The sequence below is a fragment of the Protomyctophum parallelum genome, assembly GCF_964188405.1.
Source record: "Protomyctophum parallelum genome assembly, chromosome: 13".
Lineage (NCBI taxonomy): Eukaryota > Metazoa > Chordata > Actinopteri > Myctophiformes > Myctophidae > Protomyctophum > Protomyctophum parallelum.
This window is the reverse complement of record NC_139708.1, coordinates 34532180-34550690: the sequence shown is the minus strand read 5'-3', so window position 1 is coordinate 34550690 and position 18511 is coordinate 34532180. Positions and strand designations below refer to the sequence as shown.

General features: G+C 44.9%; 2 protein-coding genes across 3 annotated transcripts; both read left to right on the top strand.

The window, feature by feature from the left end:
• Positions 1-137: 137 nt before the first annotated feature.
• On the top strand, positions 138-13791 carry cdr2l (cerebellar degeneration-related protein 2-like). Its single transcript, XM_083779705.1, has 6 exons — positions 138-531; positions 5796-5908; positions 6738-6886; positions 9140-9304; positions 10457-10763; positions 11639-13791. The coding sequence occupies exons 1-6, from the start codon at positions 453-455 to the stop codon at positions 12344-12346; spliced, it is 1521 nt and encodes a 506-aa protein (XP_083635831.1). The 5' UTR covers positions 138-452; the 3' UTR covers positions 12347-13791.
• Positions 13792-14921: 1130 nt separating this feature from the next.
• alyref (Aly/REF export factor) lies at positions 14922-17918 on the top strand. Of its 2 annotated transcripts, none has more exons than XM_083779707.1 (6): positions 14922-15298; positions 16691-16831; positions 16945-17092; positions 17177-17243; positions 17348-17537; positions 17664-17918. In XM_083779707.1, exons 1-6 carry the CDS (start codon positions 15053-15055, stop codon positions 17676-17678), a joined length of 807 nt encoding a protein of 268 aa, XP_083635833.1. In that variant the 5' UTR covers positions 14922-15052; the 3' UTR covers positions 17679-17918. The 2 variants fall into 2 exon arrangements, with proteins under 2 accessions (XP_083635833.1, XP_083635834.1); XM_083779708.1 differs by lacking the exon at positions 14922-15298 and adding an exon at positions 15305-16282.
• Positions 17919-18511: the final 593 nt, after the last annotated feature.

Genomic DNA, 18511 nt, shown 5'->3' with positions numbered 1-18511 from the left:
TGCTGGCACACATTTTATCCTCATTCATTGAGCTCTGAGTCTGGTTGATTGGCAACGTCTGTAGTGTGTAGGCTACCTCTTCGAAGAATTTAAGAATGATAAAATAGAACAACATATAGTATTTGTTGTCATTCGCCCGAAGTCATTCAAAACGAGTCGTACACGGTATATTTTTTTGTATCCAATTTGAATCGACTCGATTATCGACCAAAGGTTTGGTTTTTCTCGGATCACAGCAGATGCTCAGCTGGTGAGCAGGTGTCCTGAATAGTAGGATTTCCACTAATAAAGGGTTAACCCCCCGGCCGGCCCTCAGACTCAGAGAGGCTGCGTCGTACGGGCTTTTTTGTTCGCTGGCTTCCGGACCCAGCCGTCATCATCATCAGAGCACTTTGCATGGCAAGAGGAAGACGCCGGTGAACGCTACGTCTCCATCGCTCCGCCGAGCATCGATGCTCCGTGCAGGCAGGATGGAGGAGTTTGTCACGGAGGATGAGGAGCCTTGGTACGATCAGAGGGACCTGGAACAGGGTGAGTGGACAGAACACAATAATACACAATTACACATGGCTATACGTTGTTTCACTGGACTGACAGTTGATATGTATATTACTAACGTAACAGCGTGGAAGTGTTGTATTTTCAGTACAATGTTAGCGACATAGCACTGCAGTAGCCTTTTTTATTGTAGTTTTTATGCATTTGATTTTGATCATCACTTCATCAGTGAAGTAAAACGACTACAGCCAAATTACTCGTAGCCTCGGAGGTAGTCGTCTTTCCATGGTTTCAATTTAGCCCTGCTCCATTTATACGGTGACATTTGTATCAATCATGGGTTTTAAATAAATCAATTATCGTGCCTCTTCTAAAGGGAGTCTCTCTCACACAGACACACGCGCACGCACACACAGCCCTCGATCACTGCTCCCTTGGCCAATTATTCAGATCTTGTCAGTGATGCCTCCTAGAATAGCCCCTCTGTCTGACAGATTTCTGTCCTCCAAATGGTGTGGTTGATGGAGGGTCACATCACCCTCTCCATTGTCTTTCTAGAATGTATTTCTAATTCCCTCTGGGCTCTAATAATAATGTTAAGTTGGAGACGTTGAGTGACATGGAAAGATATGTGCCCTCACTAATGTGGACTGGACTGACATGACATGGGTGGCTTGTTTGCGAGTCAAGATGCCAGTGGCAACAGAAAAAGAAAAAAAAAACATTGGAATTCTCAAAGATGTGGAAAATCTTGGAACAAAGAAAGATGTCATTGTGCAGAATGTTGTGAAAGGGCGTAATACACTGTAATTTATACCCTCCCTCCCTGCTGTGTACAGTATCTGCCAAAACTGGACCATGATGCCATGCCACTGAAATAGCCTGCTAGTCTCTGACGACCATGAGCTTTATATTTTACACAGAACAGCTAGAGGTTAATGAGATTACTTGAAAAAAAACATCTCTTACCACACATCACAATGATTAGATTTGTCAAGGCCCTGATATGGATCTGCCTTTCACTAAAGGCTTGGTGTGCCTGTGTGTGTGTGTTTCCACTGTGGTTCTCAAAGTGGGGCCCAGGGCCCATCAGGGTTCCTTGAGGGGGTTCCTGTAACTCTTGAGTTATGGGGGTCTTTGAAATTAAAATGTTTTGGGAAACAATGGTTTAATGGAGTATGGTCCATCTGAGAGAAGAGAGAGGCTGTGAGTTACATGAATGGTTGAATAAAATGTGTATTAATTATCATCCCTCACCTTTTTATTCCATGTATCCAACAACTTCATTCCCTCATTTACATAGCCTTTCCTCCTCTCCCAACTGCCCAAGGACAGTCTGTCATTTCCCGTTTTAACAATGCCAGCTGATAACAGCACACTGGTCTACTCTGGACCACTTGGTGATAAGGTGCGTGTGTGTGCGTGCGTGCATGCACTGTGCATAATGGCCACTGCCTGTCTATGTTAATGCAGAGCCAGTGCAATGTTCACCCCCTCTGTGCCAGAAGGACAATTTCCATTTGTACATGACTAACCCACACGTGCGCATCTAAATGCATTTGCCTCATGTGTGGAGCTCACATGTAGTTATTATGTAACTTGTTTTCCCCCAGAAGACCACACCACACAGCAGCTCTTTAAGGATATGACAAGCAATACACTGGAAATCCAAGTCCTTGCAGATCATCACCTGTTGTCTTCAGGGAGGGCAGATAATCAGAATGTGTTTTTGACAGGTGCTAGCCCCTCCTATATTCAGCTATCGGTGTAGATTTCTGTCTTACACAAACATTAAATTCCCATTAACAATGAATGGATAATGTACGTCATATGCAGAAATTGTGGACGAACAAATCGACATGTTACGTCAGGAATCTCAGGATGATGTACGATGATAAGACTAGGGTGCCTCTCACTTCGCACGGGTGTGATTTTATTTTTTCCTTCTACTCGATTTGAAAAATAAACTCTAATGCCATATTAATTTGCTATCTATCCCCAGTACACGTTGATGCTCAACTCAAAGAGCGTGACTATGGAGATGTGACTGCCCTCTATGGCTATGGAGATATGTGACTTATCTCTATATTCCCTTTGATGTGTGAATCCCTCAGTGGGAGGTAGCACAGGGGTGGTGGGAGATCACAAACGCAATGTTAAAGGTTGCTCAAATGTCACAAACGTGACATTTCTGTCCTAATCCAGACACATCACGTGTGTGAACCTTGAGTCACATATGAGTATATTCTGTCACATGTTGTCACGAACGTAACAGGCCCATATGGAGACCACTTGAAACTGCATTTCCAGGCCCCAGAGAGGCCTAAAATGTAGGTGTGGAGGCTGCTCGTTGGCCTGAACATCTAGTATTCCCTTTGATGTGTGAATCTCACATTCTGTGGGAGGGAATGGAGCTGAGATAACTACAGCATTGGACATGACATCATCACACTATACCATCTGCCCAGAGATGCTACATAATGTTCCGATACTAATAAGGGCAAGGCTCACCTGTGTACCATAGACTAGCATAACAAGTTCCAAAAGCAAAGTCACTATGAGGTCCATTAGTTTGGAGCAGTGACTGTTTAGATCAGGATTGCAGAAAACTTGCCCAAATAACCCCCGAAGCCTGAAATATCTGCTCCCCACACTGAGGCACTCTTGTTTCTAGCTCCCTAATCAGATCAGCTGAGTGCTCAATGCTTCGAGGCCCAATATTGAATACAGCCCAGATGAACTACCAAGCCCCCGCCCAGAGTCTACCTGCCTGCCTCTTTCTCTCTCACCGCTCATGCACAATGGGATGATGAGGCTCAAAGCTGCTTTGGCACGCTGGGAGCTGGGGGGATGTTTGAGGTCTATCCCACAGAGAGACACTTGCACTTGCACATATACATTAGTCTAACGAGTCCTTAGACACGTGACACGTCTCTGCCTGGAGATGTGTTGTTACAGACAGTAGCACGCTGATATTTTGTGCATTTTAGAGATTGCACAGAGCCAGTATCACACTCTGTCACGGTTTCACATGCTTTGAATCTAGATGTGGACCATAACATGAGACTAGACAATATTAAAATTACCTATTTGTATAATTCAGATTAATAGTTTAAGAAAGGTGCTGGGTGATTTCTCTCTCTCACTCACACACACACACACACACACACACACACACACACACACACACACACACACGTGCACGTCACACATCTACTGTAAGCACATTGCTGAGACACACACAGCCAGCCTCCTCCAGAAGGGGCTGACAGTAAATCATATGGGCTCCCTGATGATTTACCCCTGTGAGGAAAGTGTGTGTGTGTGTGTGTGTTGTGGTGATAAAATGCTGAATTACTACTCTGTAATGGAGGTCAATGCCTCTCACTTTGTCTTCCCCGGTACCCCTCCCCTGCTGTAATGTTGGAGCCAGCAGAATCCTCGGTCCAACTAGGCCTTCTCTCTGTGAGAGGTGAATAATGTATGTACACCCAACTGAGGGTGTACATACTGAGGCGAGCAGTGGTTCACAAACATTGTATGCGCATGCATAAAGTGAGTTTAACGTTGTGTAACGCCGTTTAATGCAATCAGATAGGATTGTTTGGGTGTATGGACTGTCAAGGCCAGAAAGTAGAGGGGGTTTTGCCACTCAGTAGGCGTTCCCGACTTCCCGCATAACTTCTGGGTCTGATGATGTCACGTGCATCACCCCTTGGGGGTCCCTGGATCCCACTTTGAGAACCACTGCGGTAAAGAACAGGAAAATCCCCTGGGATTTTACTGTGTGTTGTGTGTGTGTGTGTGTGTGTGTGTGTTTGTGGCGGGGGGGGTCTTATTAGGAGCTCTGGCTCCTGCTGTATATGGCTTCCGGTGTGTTGCCCTGTATTGACTCTCTCAAACACTGAATGGGACCATTCAGTGTTGTGTTGTTGACGTCCATGCCCAACTCATGTTCCCCACTTTCCTCAGCCTGTTATTTGGACATTGGTTCAGCAGGACCATTAAGACCTGACGCCGATTCTACAAATGCCTTCTAAATCAGAAGTTCTCACAAAATATATATTTTTTAATGTTCATATGATGTCATATGTAAAGCTTGTGAGCTTGTATATCTACTATTTCTGAATACTAGTGAATAGCCAAAGCAAAAATGTAAACTGCAGCGATGCTTTCCCGATTTTAACCCATTTAGGAAGTTTTCAGAGAAACCTCAAATATTTATTTGAAAATTACAAAAATGTGTTGAGATATATATATATATATATATATATATATATATGCACGCACACAACAAGAACCCCAAAAGGGGGTTATCCTGAATGTGTTAATGGGTTAATTAATAAGATTGTTACTTTAAGCAGAAGCAGGTTTATTTCATTGTCACAGAGCAGACAGTCCTTATAGTATACCCATAACTGTAACAAAGAAAAACACCACACCCCCACCTCCAGGTACACAGCGTGGTAAAGAGACGGAGGAGGTAAACTCATCCCCTGACATCTAGATCACGTTAGTCTCCGGATGCTCAGAGTAGTCTTACATATATGCGTCTCCTGTGCCTTTTAGTATTCCAAGTAAACAAGCCCAGTTGCTAAGTAGGTCTTTCCTCCCAAGGCCTTCCTCTTTCATCTAGGTTTTATTGAGCTCATCTTGTATGGGGTCACGGTGGCTTGTCTTAATCAGAGAGGGCAGGATTTAAAACAGAAAAAGCCCCTATAGGCAGAATAGAAAGAAGGCTCTTCTCTTCCCTTGTGATGCGTTTTCAATTAATTTGACCTGAATCGCGTGCGGTTGCTTGTTAGTAATCTGCAAATGAGCATGGCCTCGTCAATCATGAAAACCTTGGATGTTTTTTTCTTTTTCCCTTCTTTTGCTAAAGGCTAAGGGTGATGACAATATGATGTCACATAAAGTATAATCATAATGTCCACTAGGGTTTGGATTATTTAGGATTTTAACTATTCCAATTACTTAACAGTTCCAAGGAACAGTTCCATTAGCGATTCCAAATAGACCCTTACAACTCTATGAGTGTGCGCAAATGGACCCGTATTTGTACACTCAAGTCTCGAGAGTTATGGTGGTCTTTGAAATGGAAAGGTCCACATACCAGCTCTGATGGTGTAGGGGGGGAAAAACGTAAGTAAACGTTCCAGAAACTGTTAACAATGTGACAGAACCGATTCATCCGGTTCATCAATGTTGTACCCGGTTCCTCCGATTCGGGATCCTAACCCTAGTTCTCATTCTTCTCACTAATCACTACTGTATCTCTTGATGTTTGTGTCTCTTAGACCTGCACCTGGCAGCAGAACTGGGCAAGACTCTGCTGGAGCGCAACAAGGAACTGGAGGACTCTCTGCAGCAGATGTACATCAACAATGAGGAGCAAGTGCAGGAGATTGAGGTACGCTTGGCCCAGTGTGCAGTGCATCATGTGTGTGATATTGTGAAAGTCAAGGAAAATACATTTGAATAATCAAGAAGCGCACTTTTGAACACATGTTTTAAACATTGTATATATCAACGCATCGATTAACACGTGTCACCCAAAAATAGTGAAAATAGCTTATCCACAGGCTTAGATTTTCACTTTTTTATATTTTGAAAGATTTGCATGACTAAAATAGGGATAGCTAATTAATCGATTATTTTATGGAAAAGATGCACTCTTATCTCCTTTCTCGTTGAATGGAGGTGCAGTATGAAGGAATGAAGCCTGTAACGGCACGGCAGTGGGTCAGAGCAGACGACTCCTGTCCTGTGTGACACAGCCTCCCCATTAGAGGCGACTGTGGCTCAAGAGGTAGAGCAGGTCGTCCAATGATCCATGGGTCGGCGGTTCGAATCCCAGCTCCTCCTGTCTAACCCCAAATTGCTCCCGATGTGCTGGTTGGTACCTTGCATGGCTTCCGCCGCAATCGGTGTATGAATGTGGCTGAATGGAAAAAGACTGCTGCTACTGCTACTTTTAAAGGATGCTACTGTAGTATGTGAATATCATGAAGGGCAGAGACAATAACTGCAATAAGGCGGCAATGCGATGGTCATTATCTCAATTAAAAAACGGTATTTGGAGTGCTATGGTATCATATGAAATGTAAACTAACAGTAGTTACCATAACAACAATAATTATTGTTTAGTGATAACTGACTCTTCTATCCTATGTTCGAAGGGCGTGAAAAAGTAATTGGGAGTCAATGTATCTCAATTTCTCGCTCTCTCTCCCCTGCAGTACCTGTCCAAGCAGCTGGAGATGCTGAGGGAGATGAACGAGCAGCATGCTAAGGTGTATGAACAGCTGGACGTCACGGCCAGAGAGCTGGAGATCACCAACGAGAAGCTGGTGCTGGAGAGCAAGGCCTCGCAGCAGAAGATAGATAGGTCAACACTTGAAATAACGAAATTAAAATTTAAAAAACATTTCCGGTCCTGGGCCATGGCTCTGTTTTCCAGGCACATTTTAATACAAATATTTGTAGGACTGAATACCTTCCCTAGCAATGCACTGTGACTATCCACTTGATTCCAATCACATAGTTGAATATTCAGAGCTTATTAAAAGAATAGATTGCACTTTGAAGCTTTTTCTTTATTTTTTGTTTGTTAAATGGCTGGCTAATAGACTGATTAACTATGCATACCAATCAATCCAATCATTCATTAAAACATGGGGTGGAGAGACTGTAGCCAACACCACCACCCAGGCACCCACACACAGCAGTTCTTTATTTGTAAGCTGAATTTCATACATAGATAACGGCTTTGCAAGCAAACACAGGACATATGCAGATGGAATGGGTGAAACGGAGGGCATGTAAACCCCACAGAAACAGGAGAGACCCGACCGTATTTAGACTATGGCATTTACAAAACAGGCCAGTCAATAGAGCGTCGCAGTCCCGCCCCCTTTCATGACGATGCCAGGCCCAGGAATTGAATCCCAATGCATTTTTTCAAAACGTATTTATTTAAAGACCTTTTAAGCGTCGTACGAAGACAACTCTTGTCGTGACAAATCATGACAACACACACAATATTTTGGACCAAACAAATAATTACAAATTGTTTGGCCCGAAATGTTTTGTTTGTTGTCATGATTTGTCACGACAAGAGTTGGCTTTGTCCGCGGCGTAAGCATATTTAAATAAAAAAATGATTTATTTTCTCTCGGGGGCCCAGGAAATGTATTTATTTAAAGACCTTTTAAGCCTCGTACAAAGCCAACTCTTGTCGTGACAAATCATGACAACAAACACAATTCTTTGGGCAGAACAAATAATTAGAACGGCAGGTTACAACACATTTTTGTTTTGTTTTTTTTGTTTCATAAAAATCCACCATAGACACGTTTGTCAGAGTTTGGAAGTGCTTGTTTTCAATAACACGACATTTTGCTGCCTCCTGCATTATGTGACATTTAGAAACAGAGAGACTGATCTGGCGCGAAGCTCCGCCCCCTCCGCTATTCATGTCAGTGGAAGTTGCTCAGTGGCGTTTTGAAGGACCGTCTCAAAACGTCTACTTCCGCATTGGACCACCAAATTTTGGTGGTCCAATGCGGAAGTCCAGCTGCACAGGGTTTCCTCGTCATACTTCCACGGGTCCGCCTGCAGTCCCTCCTCTTACAGCTAGGGCCCAGTGCTTCAACGTTGGAAAGCCTCACTGGCCCCTTGGTGGTACACAGGACGGTTGAGTGATTTCCAACGACCGCTTCCAAACCCCAACACTCCATGCTGCTCAAAGTTTTGAGTCTAGATAAGGGGGTCGTGTCCTGATGGGAAAATCATGCATGTGCATACTCTATAGAGGGTATGCACGTGACATCATCATCAAACCCGGAAGTTATGCACTCAACATGGTTGCGATTGTTTCTGTTGTTGCTTATTTCCGACACGGATAAATCATGCACAAACGTGTCTGCACTGTCATCTTCTCAGTTCAGACTGTCTCTTTTATTTTGACCACAGTCTCTCACACCAAGTGCCCTCTGGTTTTCTCAAAGACAAATAAATAAGCTGTGTATCAGGTGTTATTTTCTTCATAGTTATTTCCTAATCACAATAATTAGGGATTTTAGGTTCAGATTATTAGTCTTAGAAATGGATAATAAGATTACTATGTGAATGGTTTCCTCTGTTCTTAATGCTCCTTCCAGCCCTTCTGTGCAGAAAACTGGCTTTAGGAGAATGTTATGTTGGTCATTTATCAACAGTATTGTTACATTTGCACTCGTGCGTATTCACACCCTTGTACTTAATGTGTGTGATGAACAGCTCACATTAAAAAAGATAAGCCCTTGTGCTTTTAAGAGTGAGTTCTCGAGACACAAAACATTCAAGTAAATAAAGTCACCTTTTACACTAGGGTAAGCATTAGGGTTAGATCTGTATATCATGGTTGTGAGGTCCAGGGGCCCTCACGGGTCCTAAAGGTCCCAAATGGACATTTAGAGGTTTGTAACAGTGTACAAATTAAACCAAAGGGACCCTTACAGGTACATTTGGTTCCATTTGTACAGTCTGAGTTACGGGGGTCTTTGAAATGTAATCATTTTGAGAAACACTGCTGTATGTGGCAGTGAGGGTCCTCACAAGTATAGTTATGTTAGAGTGTGTGTGCGTTTTGTGTGCATAGGTTGACCGGCACTATGGACGCCCTGCAGGGTCAGGTGGACAGTCTGACATCTCGAGTGGAGGAGCTGCGTTCCCTGGAGGAGCTTAGGGTCCGCCGGGAGAAGAAGGAACGACGCAAGACCGTGCACTCCTTCCCCTGCCTCAAAGAGCTGTGCACAGCACCCAGGTTCATACCCAATGAATGCACTCTACCGGTAATCTAATCTCGCGTCACCAGGCTTTCCACCACGGAGGAAAACCTGGTATTTGTTCCAAACTGGCCCGTGTGATCTGGTTTAGAAAAGAAAAAAAATTGCGTGTGTTAATCACAGTGGCGTGACGTAACGTTGTGATGGCGGGCCCCAGTGTAAGCTACCTGGGTCAGGCAGCATGTGTCGTTGATGCACGACAAGGCAAACTGGAACCACGACAGAGGCAAACTGGACTCAACTGGAACCAAAAGTTTGATGGAATGGAGGGCCAGCCGGACCGGCTTATGAACAAACAATATTTTTTGAACTCTGTCATATAAATTAAAAGGCATTTCACACATTGTCTGAAAATTGGGAGAATTGGTTGATAGTAGGCTGTCAATGACGATAACACCTCATGCTTCACTGCTCAGTCAGAAATGTACTCTGTGAGTTTTAGATACCTCAATGAAATTATACATGTGTGCATATCGAAAAGCAAGACAAATGGGTCTTCTTAAATTTTCCTCCCAGTGTGAACACAGTCTACCAGCTGGAATCGCTGAACAGATTTAGTGACATATTAAATAACCCTGGGTGTTCGGGTGGACACATTCCTTGTTAACACCCCGAACACCCAGGGTTATTTAATCCATTAAATCATAGCGCCCAGCGATTTATAGCAGTGCCAGTGGAGCACTTTTACTGACGGACCGGATGTTAGCCCGGATGTGGATGTAGCAGCTAGATGTAGCCAAAACACTCTAGTGGCGATCGACAACAACGGGAGGTATGATTAAATCTACCACGACTAGCGACGGGACCGCGGTGGGACGTCTAACACATGATCTTTGCTTAGAATTAGACGTTATGATTTAGATAAAGAGTTATTAACGTTTTAAGATTTTCGGTCTCTTTGGCTAAACGGGGGAGTGGAACATTTTTGATGACGTCCCATTGTTGCGCAACATTGAGTGTTGTGCAACAGGTGCTCCCAGGCTGTGGAGCGATGCAATCTGTTTTGATATCAATAACCTCCGTCTTTTTGATCAATCTTCATCCTGGGTGCTGGGCGTTACTAATTGAAAGGACGGTGAACTTCGTCCTGGGCGATCTGGGTGTTAAATGCGTTCCTTTCTCCATGGCAGGTATGAGGACGGCTTCCTATTGGCCAACCCGGGCAGCGTGGACCTGGCGGAGCGGCGTCCGGCGGACGAGGAGAACGAGCGGCTGCGGGACATTGTGGCGTCCCTGCGCGCCGCCATGGCAACCGAGCGGAGCCGGCGGGAGGGCGCCGAGCGCGAGTGCACCGCCGTCCTGCACGAGTTCGAGCGGCTGGAGCAGCGCCTCCTGGGGGCCGAGGGCTGCCAGCTGCGCGTACAGGAGCTGGAGGCGGAGCTGCAGGAGATGCAGCAGCTCAGACGCTCCCGCGTCTGTCTGATGGGTGGCGTGGAGGTAAGCATGGCATCATTATAATTATTACATAATCTGTCCAATGGGCGGCGTGGAGGTAGGCATGGCATCATTATAATCATTACATAATCTGTCTGATGGGTGGCGTGGAGGTAGGCATGTCATCATTATAATTATTACATAATCTGTCCGATGGGTGGCGTGGAGGTAGGCATGTCATCATTATAATTATTACATAATCTGTGATGGGCGGCGTGGAGGTAGGCATGGCATCATTATAATTATTACATAATCTGTCCGATGGGTGGCGTGGAGGTAGGCATGTCATCATTATAATTATTACATAATCTGTCTGATGGGTGGCGTGGAGGTAGGCATGTCATCATTATAATTATTACATAATCTGTCCGATGGGCGGCGTGGAGGTAGGCATGGCATCATTATAATTATTACATAATCTGTGATGGGCGGCGTGGAGGTAGGCATGGCATCATTATAATTATTACATAATCTGTCTGATGGGCGGCGTGGAGGTAGGCATAGCATCATTATTATTAGTATTACATAAACTGTCAGGGCGGCGTGGAGGTAGGCATGGCATCATTATTATTATTATTACATCTGTCGGGGTGACGTGGAGGTAGGCATGGCATCATTATTATTACATGATGATTACCTGATCACCTGATTTTTACATATCCGTGAGACTCTGATCTAAAATGGCTGATCTACAAGCTCACAGCGCATTGCACGCCAACAAAACGAACAAATTATTAATATTATTACTCCGCCTGTAAGTAAATTCACCAGAAGTTCACTGACTGTTACACTTAGTTTCATATCTGAGATTATAAATGAAAAACTTGTAGATTGGCTATTTTTGAAAATCTTTTAAAATTATGTGCTGATGTTGACAGCCCTACGCGGAGGATGGTCTGGAGCAGACGCTGCTCACCAACGCCCCAGAGACGGACACACCGGATGAGGGCACTGGGCCGGAGGACGGCAAGGCGGGTGCAACAGGGGACGGCGCGTCGGGCCAGCAGGGGGTCCCGGTGAGGAAGAGCTGCAGCGACACGGCCCTGAACGCCATCTCGGCCCGTGACGCTTCGGGCAGGCGGCAGGGCAGCTATGCGCTCCACGCCAACGGCGTGCGCAAGCGTGGCATGTCCATCCTCAGGGAGGTGGACGAGCAGTACCACGCCCTGCTGGAGAAGTATGAGGAGCTGCTGGGGAAGTGCCGGCGCCACGAGGAGAGCATGTGCCACACCGGGGTGCAGACGTCGCGGCCCGTTTCCAGGGACCCGTCCATTAAGGAGTACAGCATGGTCTCTGCCTGCGGACCCTCCACATCGGGGGCCGCCTGCGCCTCCTCCGGCCCGCCCACGCCCCCTCAGACGCCCTCCACCCCGGAGGCGCTGGAGGGGATCAGTCGGCAGGTGGAGCAAGTGGACAAGCGGCTCGGCCAGAACACGCCGGAGTACAAGGCTCTCTTCAAGGAGATCTTCTCTCGTCTGCAGAAGACCAAGAGTGACCTGAACTCCAGCAAGGGCAGAAAGGCCAGCAAGTCAAGCAAAGGAAAACCACCCAAAAAACCCACTCTGCCTGATAATGAGACTTCATGATGCACTGAAAGACTGCTGTTTTGACTGCTGCTAGTTTGGCCACTCATGTCTGAAGCCTAATCCATACTATGACACTGCCAAGCAACATCTTCGGGCGACAGACTACAAATTAGGCTTTATTGACGGGCTGCCTGTTGTCAGGGCAGAAGGTGTTTAATGATGGTCTGTTTTGGATAGTCTCACATAGACACACAATTTACAATCTCTGCCTACCGATATGTCTGGGGAAATATAAATTCAATCTAGGGGCTAGAACACCATAGAAATCTCTAAACTAAGCCTACTGCTTTAAAAACCGATCCCGATACTGTCCCAATACGAAAGATAAAGTCTTGCATGGTTTTAAATCTCTGAATTGCAGCCACCCAGTTTTAGCCCCTACAATGAATTTATATTTTTTACCAGACGTGATCTCGGATCAACTGGCTATGTGAGATGTTATGGATGCCTTCTCTGCACTTAGACACTAGCTTGATTCAACTTCAAACTGCCAAATGTTACATATCACTGCACAGATGTGTGGCTGGGTAACAGCATGTGAGTTAAGAATTCTAAAGACTTTAAAGACAATCCAGTGTGATCTACATGGGATTTGTTATTGATGGAGGATGGTACTAATACAAACATGATTTAACTCTATTGCGAATGATGTTTTTGTGAATAATGTTTTTCATTACTGTTTTGGAAACCATGATTAATAACTTAAAGTAATTTATTTAAAACTGTAATAATTTTGCTGATGTTCCGATACTAATTATGCCAAGAAAGTACATCCGGCATGAATGGATCCATTGAAAGAAGAAAGACATAGGCCTACTATTTTACCTGATTTAAGATCAACAAACGATGAAAACCTCAAATCAGTTGTCTTGAATATATAGAAGACTCTGTGTGACAATGCAGATAGAAGTAATGTTAATGATGTATAAATTTGGAGTTGTTTGTGTGTGGATGTAAGGAATTGTCTGGATAGCATTCCTTCACAAGAAGTTGCCAAAATGTGTTGCACATAAATATTCATTACATTCAAGTAAACTGGGTTCTCTTGTTTGTATGGTTTACCATATAATTTATTTGGTGAAGGCTGACTGTCTCCTGAAATGCTAATGCTACAGAGGTGTTGTTTAACCACATTTAACCCTGGCGTCCTCCACATTTGTCTAAAATAGCAAAAGATTAACGATCTACAAGAGCTTGTAGATTGGCTATTTCTGCTATTTGATGACTGATTTATATAGCGCTTCAGTGGTTAGCATACAATACATGAAGGAGATTTTAGAGGCCATACAGTATATGTACTGTTGCATTTGTACTTGGGGTTTTGATTTGTGTTAGATGTTACACACTGTACACTGTCACTGTGAAATACACACTCAACGTTGACATCTTATTTGTAGTTGTAAAGAATGAGTCATTTAAAATGTGTTCCCGCACAATTAAAAACATGCAACACCTGGATGGATGCGTTGCTGTGGTGGTTTAAAGTGTCCAGGGATAATGGAAAAACACATGTTCAACAAATTAGTTTGTTTTATTCTCTCCCCCTCACATTACTATACTGTCTTGTAAGTTGTAAGGACATCAACACTTTAGGACGGCGATTTTACGAATGCCATTTTTACATTTTTGACCATCTTTGTGTACGTCTGTAATCCATGTAACTTGAGAACCGTTCGCCCCACAAACTTCAAATTCGACACACGTGTTCCACACCACCACAGGGAGTGCATAATCACAATTATGTTATGTGACATCTGCATAGACTCCATATTTGGGCATGTCTGACAAATAACTGCATAGACTCCATATTTGGGAATACCTGACAAAGAACTCCATATATGGGCATAAAAGGGGCGCGCACACAGACATAACTGGGTGGGGAAAGCATTTCCAACTTGCATCGTTCAACTTCCAAGTAGGCCAGTGTCCAACAGGCACTGCTCTAGTTTATATAACTAACCCTAAAGCTAGAGATCTACGCTGTGAGCATGTACTGTAGATCGACTATTTTCAGTGCATGACAATTCCAACCAAGTATGAAATAGGCTACTATGACAGGCACACTCCAAACTTAACTTCTAAATGCCTAACTCCAACCTGAATGTATTCCTGATTGTAAACCTTACTCAAAAAATAGAAGGGGAAAAAGGTAATTCTAAGCTGTGACCTTGAAAAATATATCAAATTGGGGTCAACGCAGTTATTGCAGTTAACTATGGAGTCTTGCGTTTTGTCACTCAAAATCCCATAGCCCTAATGTGCAAAACATTAGAGCTATGGATCAGAACTACCCATAGGCCTACATGGGGAAAGCACCCATATATTGCTGATATATTTGGCCCAGGTCTCGTGACATCAATATGACATCATCAGGGATGATAGTAAATCATTCTCATATAAAATCTAATAAAGTATATATTGATGATCGGTGACGTTGGGATGATGTGATCATCTGACTGGGACGATACGACACGGAGGCGGAGCCGCACGACATTGCGGGATGGCGTCACAGCTACGCACCTCCCTCTATATAACCCAGCTGGCGCGCGTCAGCCATCTATTCTCAATCTCTCCATTGTGGTTATCCCAGGCAGATCGTTCAGTGAGAGACAGGGTTTCGTGTAGGTAGGGACCAAGTTAGAGTCTAGGTTGTACTTTGAAATTTACTTTTTCATTCTAAGTTTAGCGTTATTAGGCTCGGGCATAATGGCCGATAAAATGGATATGTCCTTAGACGACATTATCAAACAGAACAGGTCGCAGAGAGGAGGAGGCCGCGGAGGCAGAGGCCGCGGTGGTGGCCGTGGCGGCGGCCGCGGAGCTGGCGGCGGTGTCGGCCGTCTTGGAGGAGCCACCGGGGGAGGATTTGTCGGCCGGGGCGGCGGATCCGGCCCCATGAGGAGCCGAGGCAACCTCAACCGAGGTCGAGGCAGACCTACACCGTACAGCAGGGTATGAGAAAAGTTAGAGGAATGGGCAGAAATTCCAGAAAACGGGAGAGAGCCCGTGGCAACCTGAGAAATGCCTGGGCGACATCCTGCTAATCTTCAATAGCTACAACTGGCTAGCATGCTAGTCAACCGAGTGTTTGTCCTCCCATATAAAGAGGAAAGCTCTCTAGAATTGCGTTTAAAGCATTAAATGGAAGTTGTATGCATACTAGTATGTCCTCTCCCCCAAACCCGTTTGTGTTTTCATCCTTTTTTGGAGAAGAGGCTTTTGGAAGCGAGCTAGCTTGTCGGCCATGTTGGCTAACATGCTAACGTTGGATCGTCTGCTAATCTACACAAGGCCGTTGGCGGCGCCATTTTGAATCCTCAGCTCTTGTGGTAGTCCTCAGCGGTCAGAAAGCGGTGCTTTCACCCCTACCAAGTGAAGCGATGGCAGAAGGAGAAGCACCTCACCGAGAAATGCATCTACAAAACCGAAGACCTACCTCCTTTATTGGAGCGTAGCGTTTGGGCCTGGTTGTCCCGACCTGGCGGCCTTTGTTTGGGAGTGGCTGGCGGGTTTACACGACACGGCCCGTCGGGTGGCTTTCAACCGGTGTGGCTGTTAATTGTGGATGGAGCAGTGGACTTTTAACCCTCCTGATAGTGCTTTATTTAAACATACCGACACTACTAAAGTGTGAATTGGTCACTCCAGCTCCCAACCAAAATGGCGTGGCTTCAAAATGGACGCTCGCATAACCTGCCATTGCATAGTACGGATAGATGACCCTTTCCTAGCTTTATTTCGCTCCATCCCTCACTCACGGACACTTCTTCCATTCGGAGCCTTTTTATGGCTGTAAATGAACTCTTGGGCAGGCCAGGGACACCTCGAGCAACGCCGGAGGCAACGCTGAGGACAACCAGTGTCAACCTGAGGATCATCTCCCTCGAGATGGCCGTCTGGGGAGGCGCAGATGGCAAGAGAAGAGTGGGCAAATTGGTAGATGGGTGGGCAGTTAGTCGTTTTGTATATGCCTAGAAACTGTGGGGCCTTTGCCATAAGTAACATGGGGATTCTGCCATAAGTAATGTGAATATGTCGTGCTTAGTGTTGGATGTTGGCAACATTTGCCACCTAAACCATGATTCATAGCCTGCCCTAGTTAATAAGAACTGTACTGTTTTAGTTAATTCCCGTGTATTTAATTTCCTGATGTACTGATTTACCTGCATGCATTGGGTGGGCAGAGAACATTGGGGGACCTTCATGGGGGAGGGGGAGATGTACACCGGCCCTGTTAGAAGTGGAGCTCCTGCTTGCCCCAACACCTGGCCGTGTGGACTCTGTGATTGACAGAGACAGGCGGGTCCTGAAGTCAGCAGGTGCGTTCTCTTTCATCTGTTGCAGCCTAAACAGCTTCCGGACAAGTGGCAGCATGACATGTTCGACAATGGCTACAATGCCGGAGGTGGAGGAGCTGGCGTGGAAACTGGAGGGAAGCTCCTTGTCTCAAACCTGGACTTTGGTGTTTCTGATGCAGATATCCAGGTACTGAAAGAGCCCTTTCTGATTTGCACATCTTGGCTCTATACCTAACTAAAAAAGTGAGCATTGTTTTGTTGAAATGTTATGATCATGACGTGACTTGTCTTCTTTCATAGGAACTTTTTGCAGAGTTCGGTACACTGAAGAAGGCCGCTGTCCATTATGACCGCTCTGGAAGGAGTTTGGGGACTGCAGATGTCCACTTTGAAAGGAGGGCAGATGCCCTGAAGGCCATGAAACAGTACAACGGCGTGCCACTTGATGGTATGTCTAATTTTCATAATGCATGTCCACATGCTTTGGCCCCATAATTGACAAGGGAATAATTATTTGTCTTGTCTGTTTCAGGGCGCCCCATGAACATACAGCTCGTCACCTCACAGATTGATAACCAGCGACGGCCTCCCATGCAGGGGTATGTGGCACCAAGTTACCAACTATAACCTATTGATTAAAAGCTAAGCTCACTGGTTTTCTTGATGGTTACTTGTGTAATTGACGGTTGTTTTTTCTCCCCAGTCTGAACAGAGGTGGAGGTGGTATGAATAGGCGTGTTGGTGGCTTCGGGGGCATGCAGAGGGGACGTGGAGGCCGCGGCGCAGGCGGTGCCAGAGGCCGGGGGAGAGGCGGACGTGGTGCTGGTGGTGCCAACAAACAGCCACTTTCTGCAGAGGAGCTTGATGCCCAGCTAGATGCATACAATGCCAGGGTATGTTCAGTGTTGAATGGCACATGTCCAATTTCTTATTAAATTGACTGTATAAAGAACTTAAGTGAAAGTGTTTTGTGTCCCTTTTCAGAAACTTAATTTGTCTTTATTTTTTTGTCTCCTCAGATGGACACCACTTAAGTGGTAGAGCTTATTGTCCACGGTTGTTTTCCCTTCCCGTCTGCACAGAAGGGCAGTTTGTTTGAAAAGTGCAGGATATTGTGTACCTTGTTTTTCTCATTTTAAATGCTCAGTGTTTTTTACCAATTTATGTTTTTGAACAAAAAACTGGTTTTGACTGTAGGTTGGGGGTGGGATTTCCCTTTGCCTGTTCCTTTCCCCTGTAGTTTGTAATAAAACCTGCAGTACATATTAACCATACATATATTGACTCTGCCTGTTTGTGTATTTAATCTTCAGTTAAATAATTTAATATATTGTTGCCCACTTGGTGTGCAACAAAATCCTTGACCTTCCTGTTCCATGAGGAATGTTTAATGTATGAGATGAGTATTGATGGGATGAATGCTGGTCTTCAAAAAGCTGGCTCTTTTAAGCTAAAATATAGATAAAAACCAAATGGCTGGGAGAGTTTATGAAACTGCATAATTATGTGATGTTTAATTTGTAAGTCCAACTTCAGTAATACAAATTGGGTGGAAATGGGCAATTGAGCATGTATTGTATAGATTTTTTTGAGTGGTGCAACCACTCCTACAACAGCAATGTCCTTGTACACTTATTTGGCAGTGGTCATGAGTATATGACTTATTAGTAGCAGTAGGGTGCGCCAGAAACAGAAGTATAGTGCTGTGCCTGCTAATGACTCGGAGAGGGGTGGGGGGAATTGCACCACTCAGTTCACAGGGGTGTGATTTTTAAAATTGATACAATTAACATTGATAAACCATACACTACAAAACTGAATGTCCACTCAATACAGAATATTGGTTGTATTTCAGTATGGTATATCT

What these genes read in the sequence shown, in the direction of transcription:
- alyref (XM_083779707.1), top strand. Translation starts at nt 15,053, where the DNA reads ATGGCCGATAAAATGGATATGTCCTTAGACGACATTATCAAACAGAAC. An exon ending in TTTCTGATGCAGATATCCAG is followed by an intron (nt 16,832 to 16,944) that starts GTACTGAAAGAG and finishes CTTCTTTCATAG; the next exon opens with GAACTTTTTGCAGAGTTCGG. An exon ending in CAACGGCGTGCCACTTGATG is followed by an intron (nt 17,093 to 17,176) that starts GTATGTCTAATT and finishes TGTCTGTTTCAG; the next exon opens with GGCGCCCCATGAACATACAG.
- cdr2l (XM_083779705.1), top strand. Translation starts at nt 453, where the DNA reads ATGCTCCGTGCAGGCAGGATGGAGGAGTTTGTCACGGAGGATGAGGAG. An exon ending in TCAGAGGGACCTGGAACAGG is followed by an intron (nt 532 to 5,795) that starts GTGAGTGGACAG and finishes TGTGTCTCTTAG; the next exon opens with ACCTGCACCTGGCAGCAGAA. An exon ending in GTCTGATGGGTGGCGTGGAG is followed by an intron (nt 10,764 to 11,638) that starts GTAAGCATGGCA and finishes TGATGTTGACAG; the next exon opens with CCCTACGCGGAGGATGGTCT.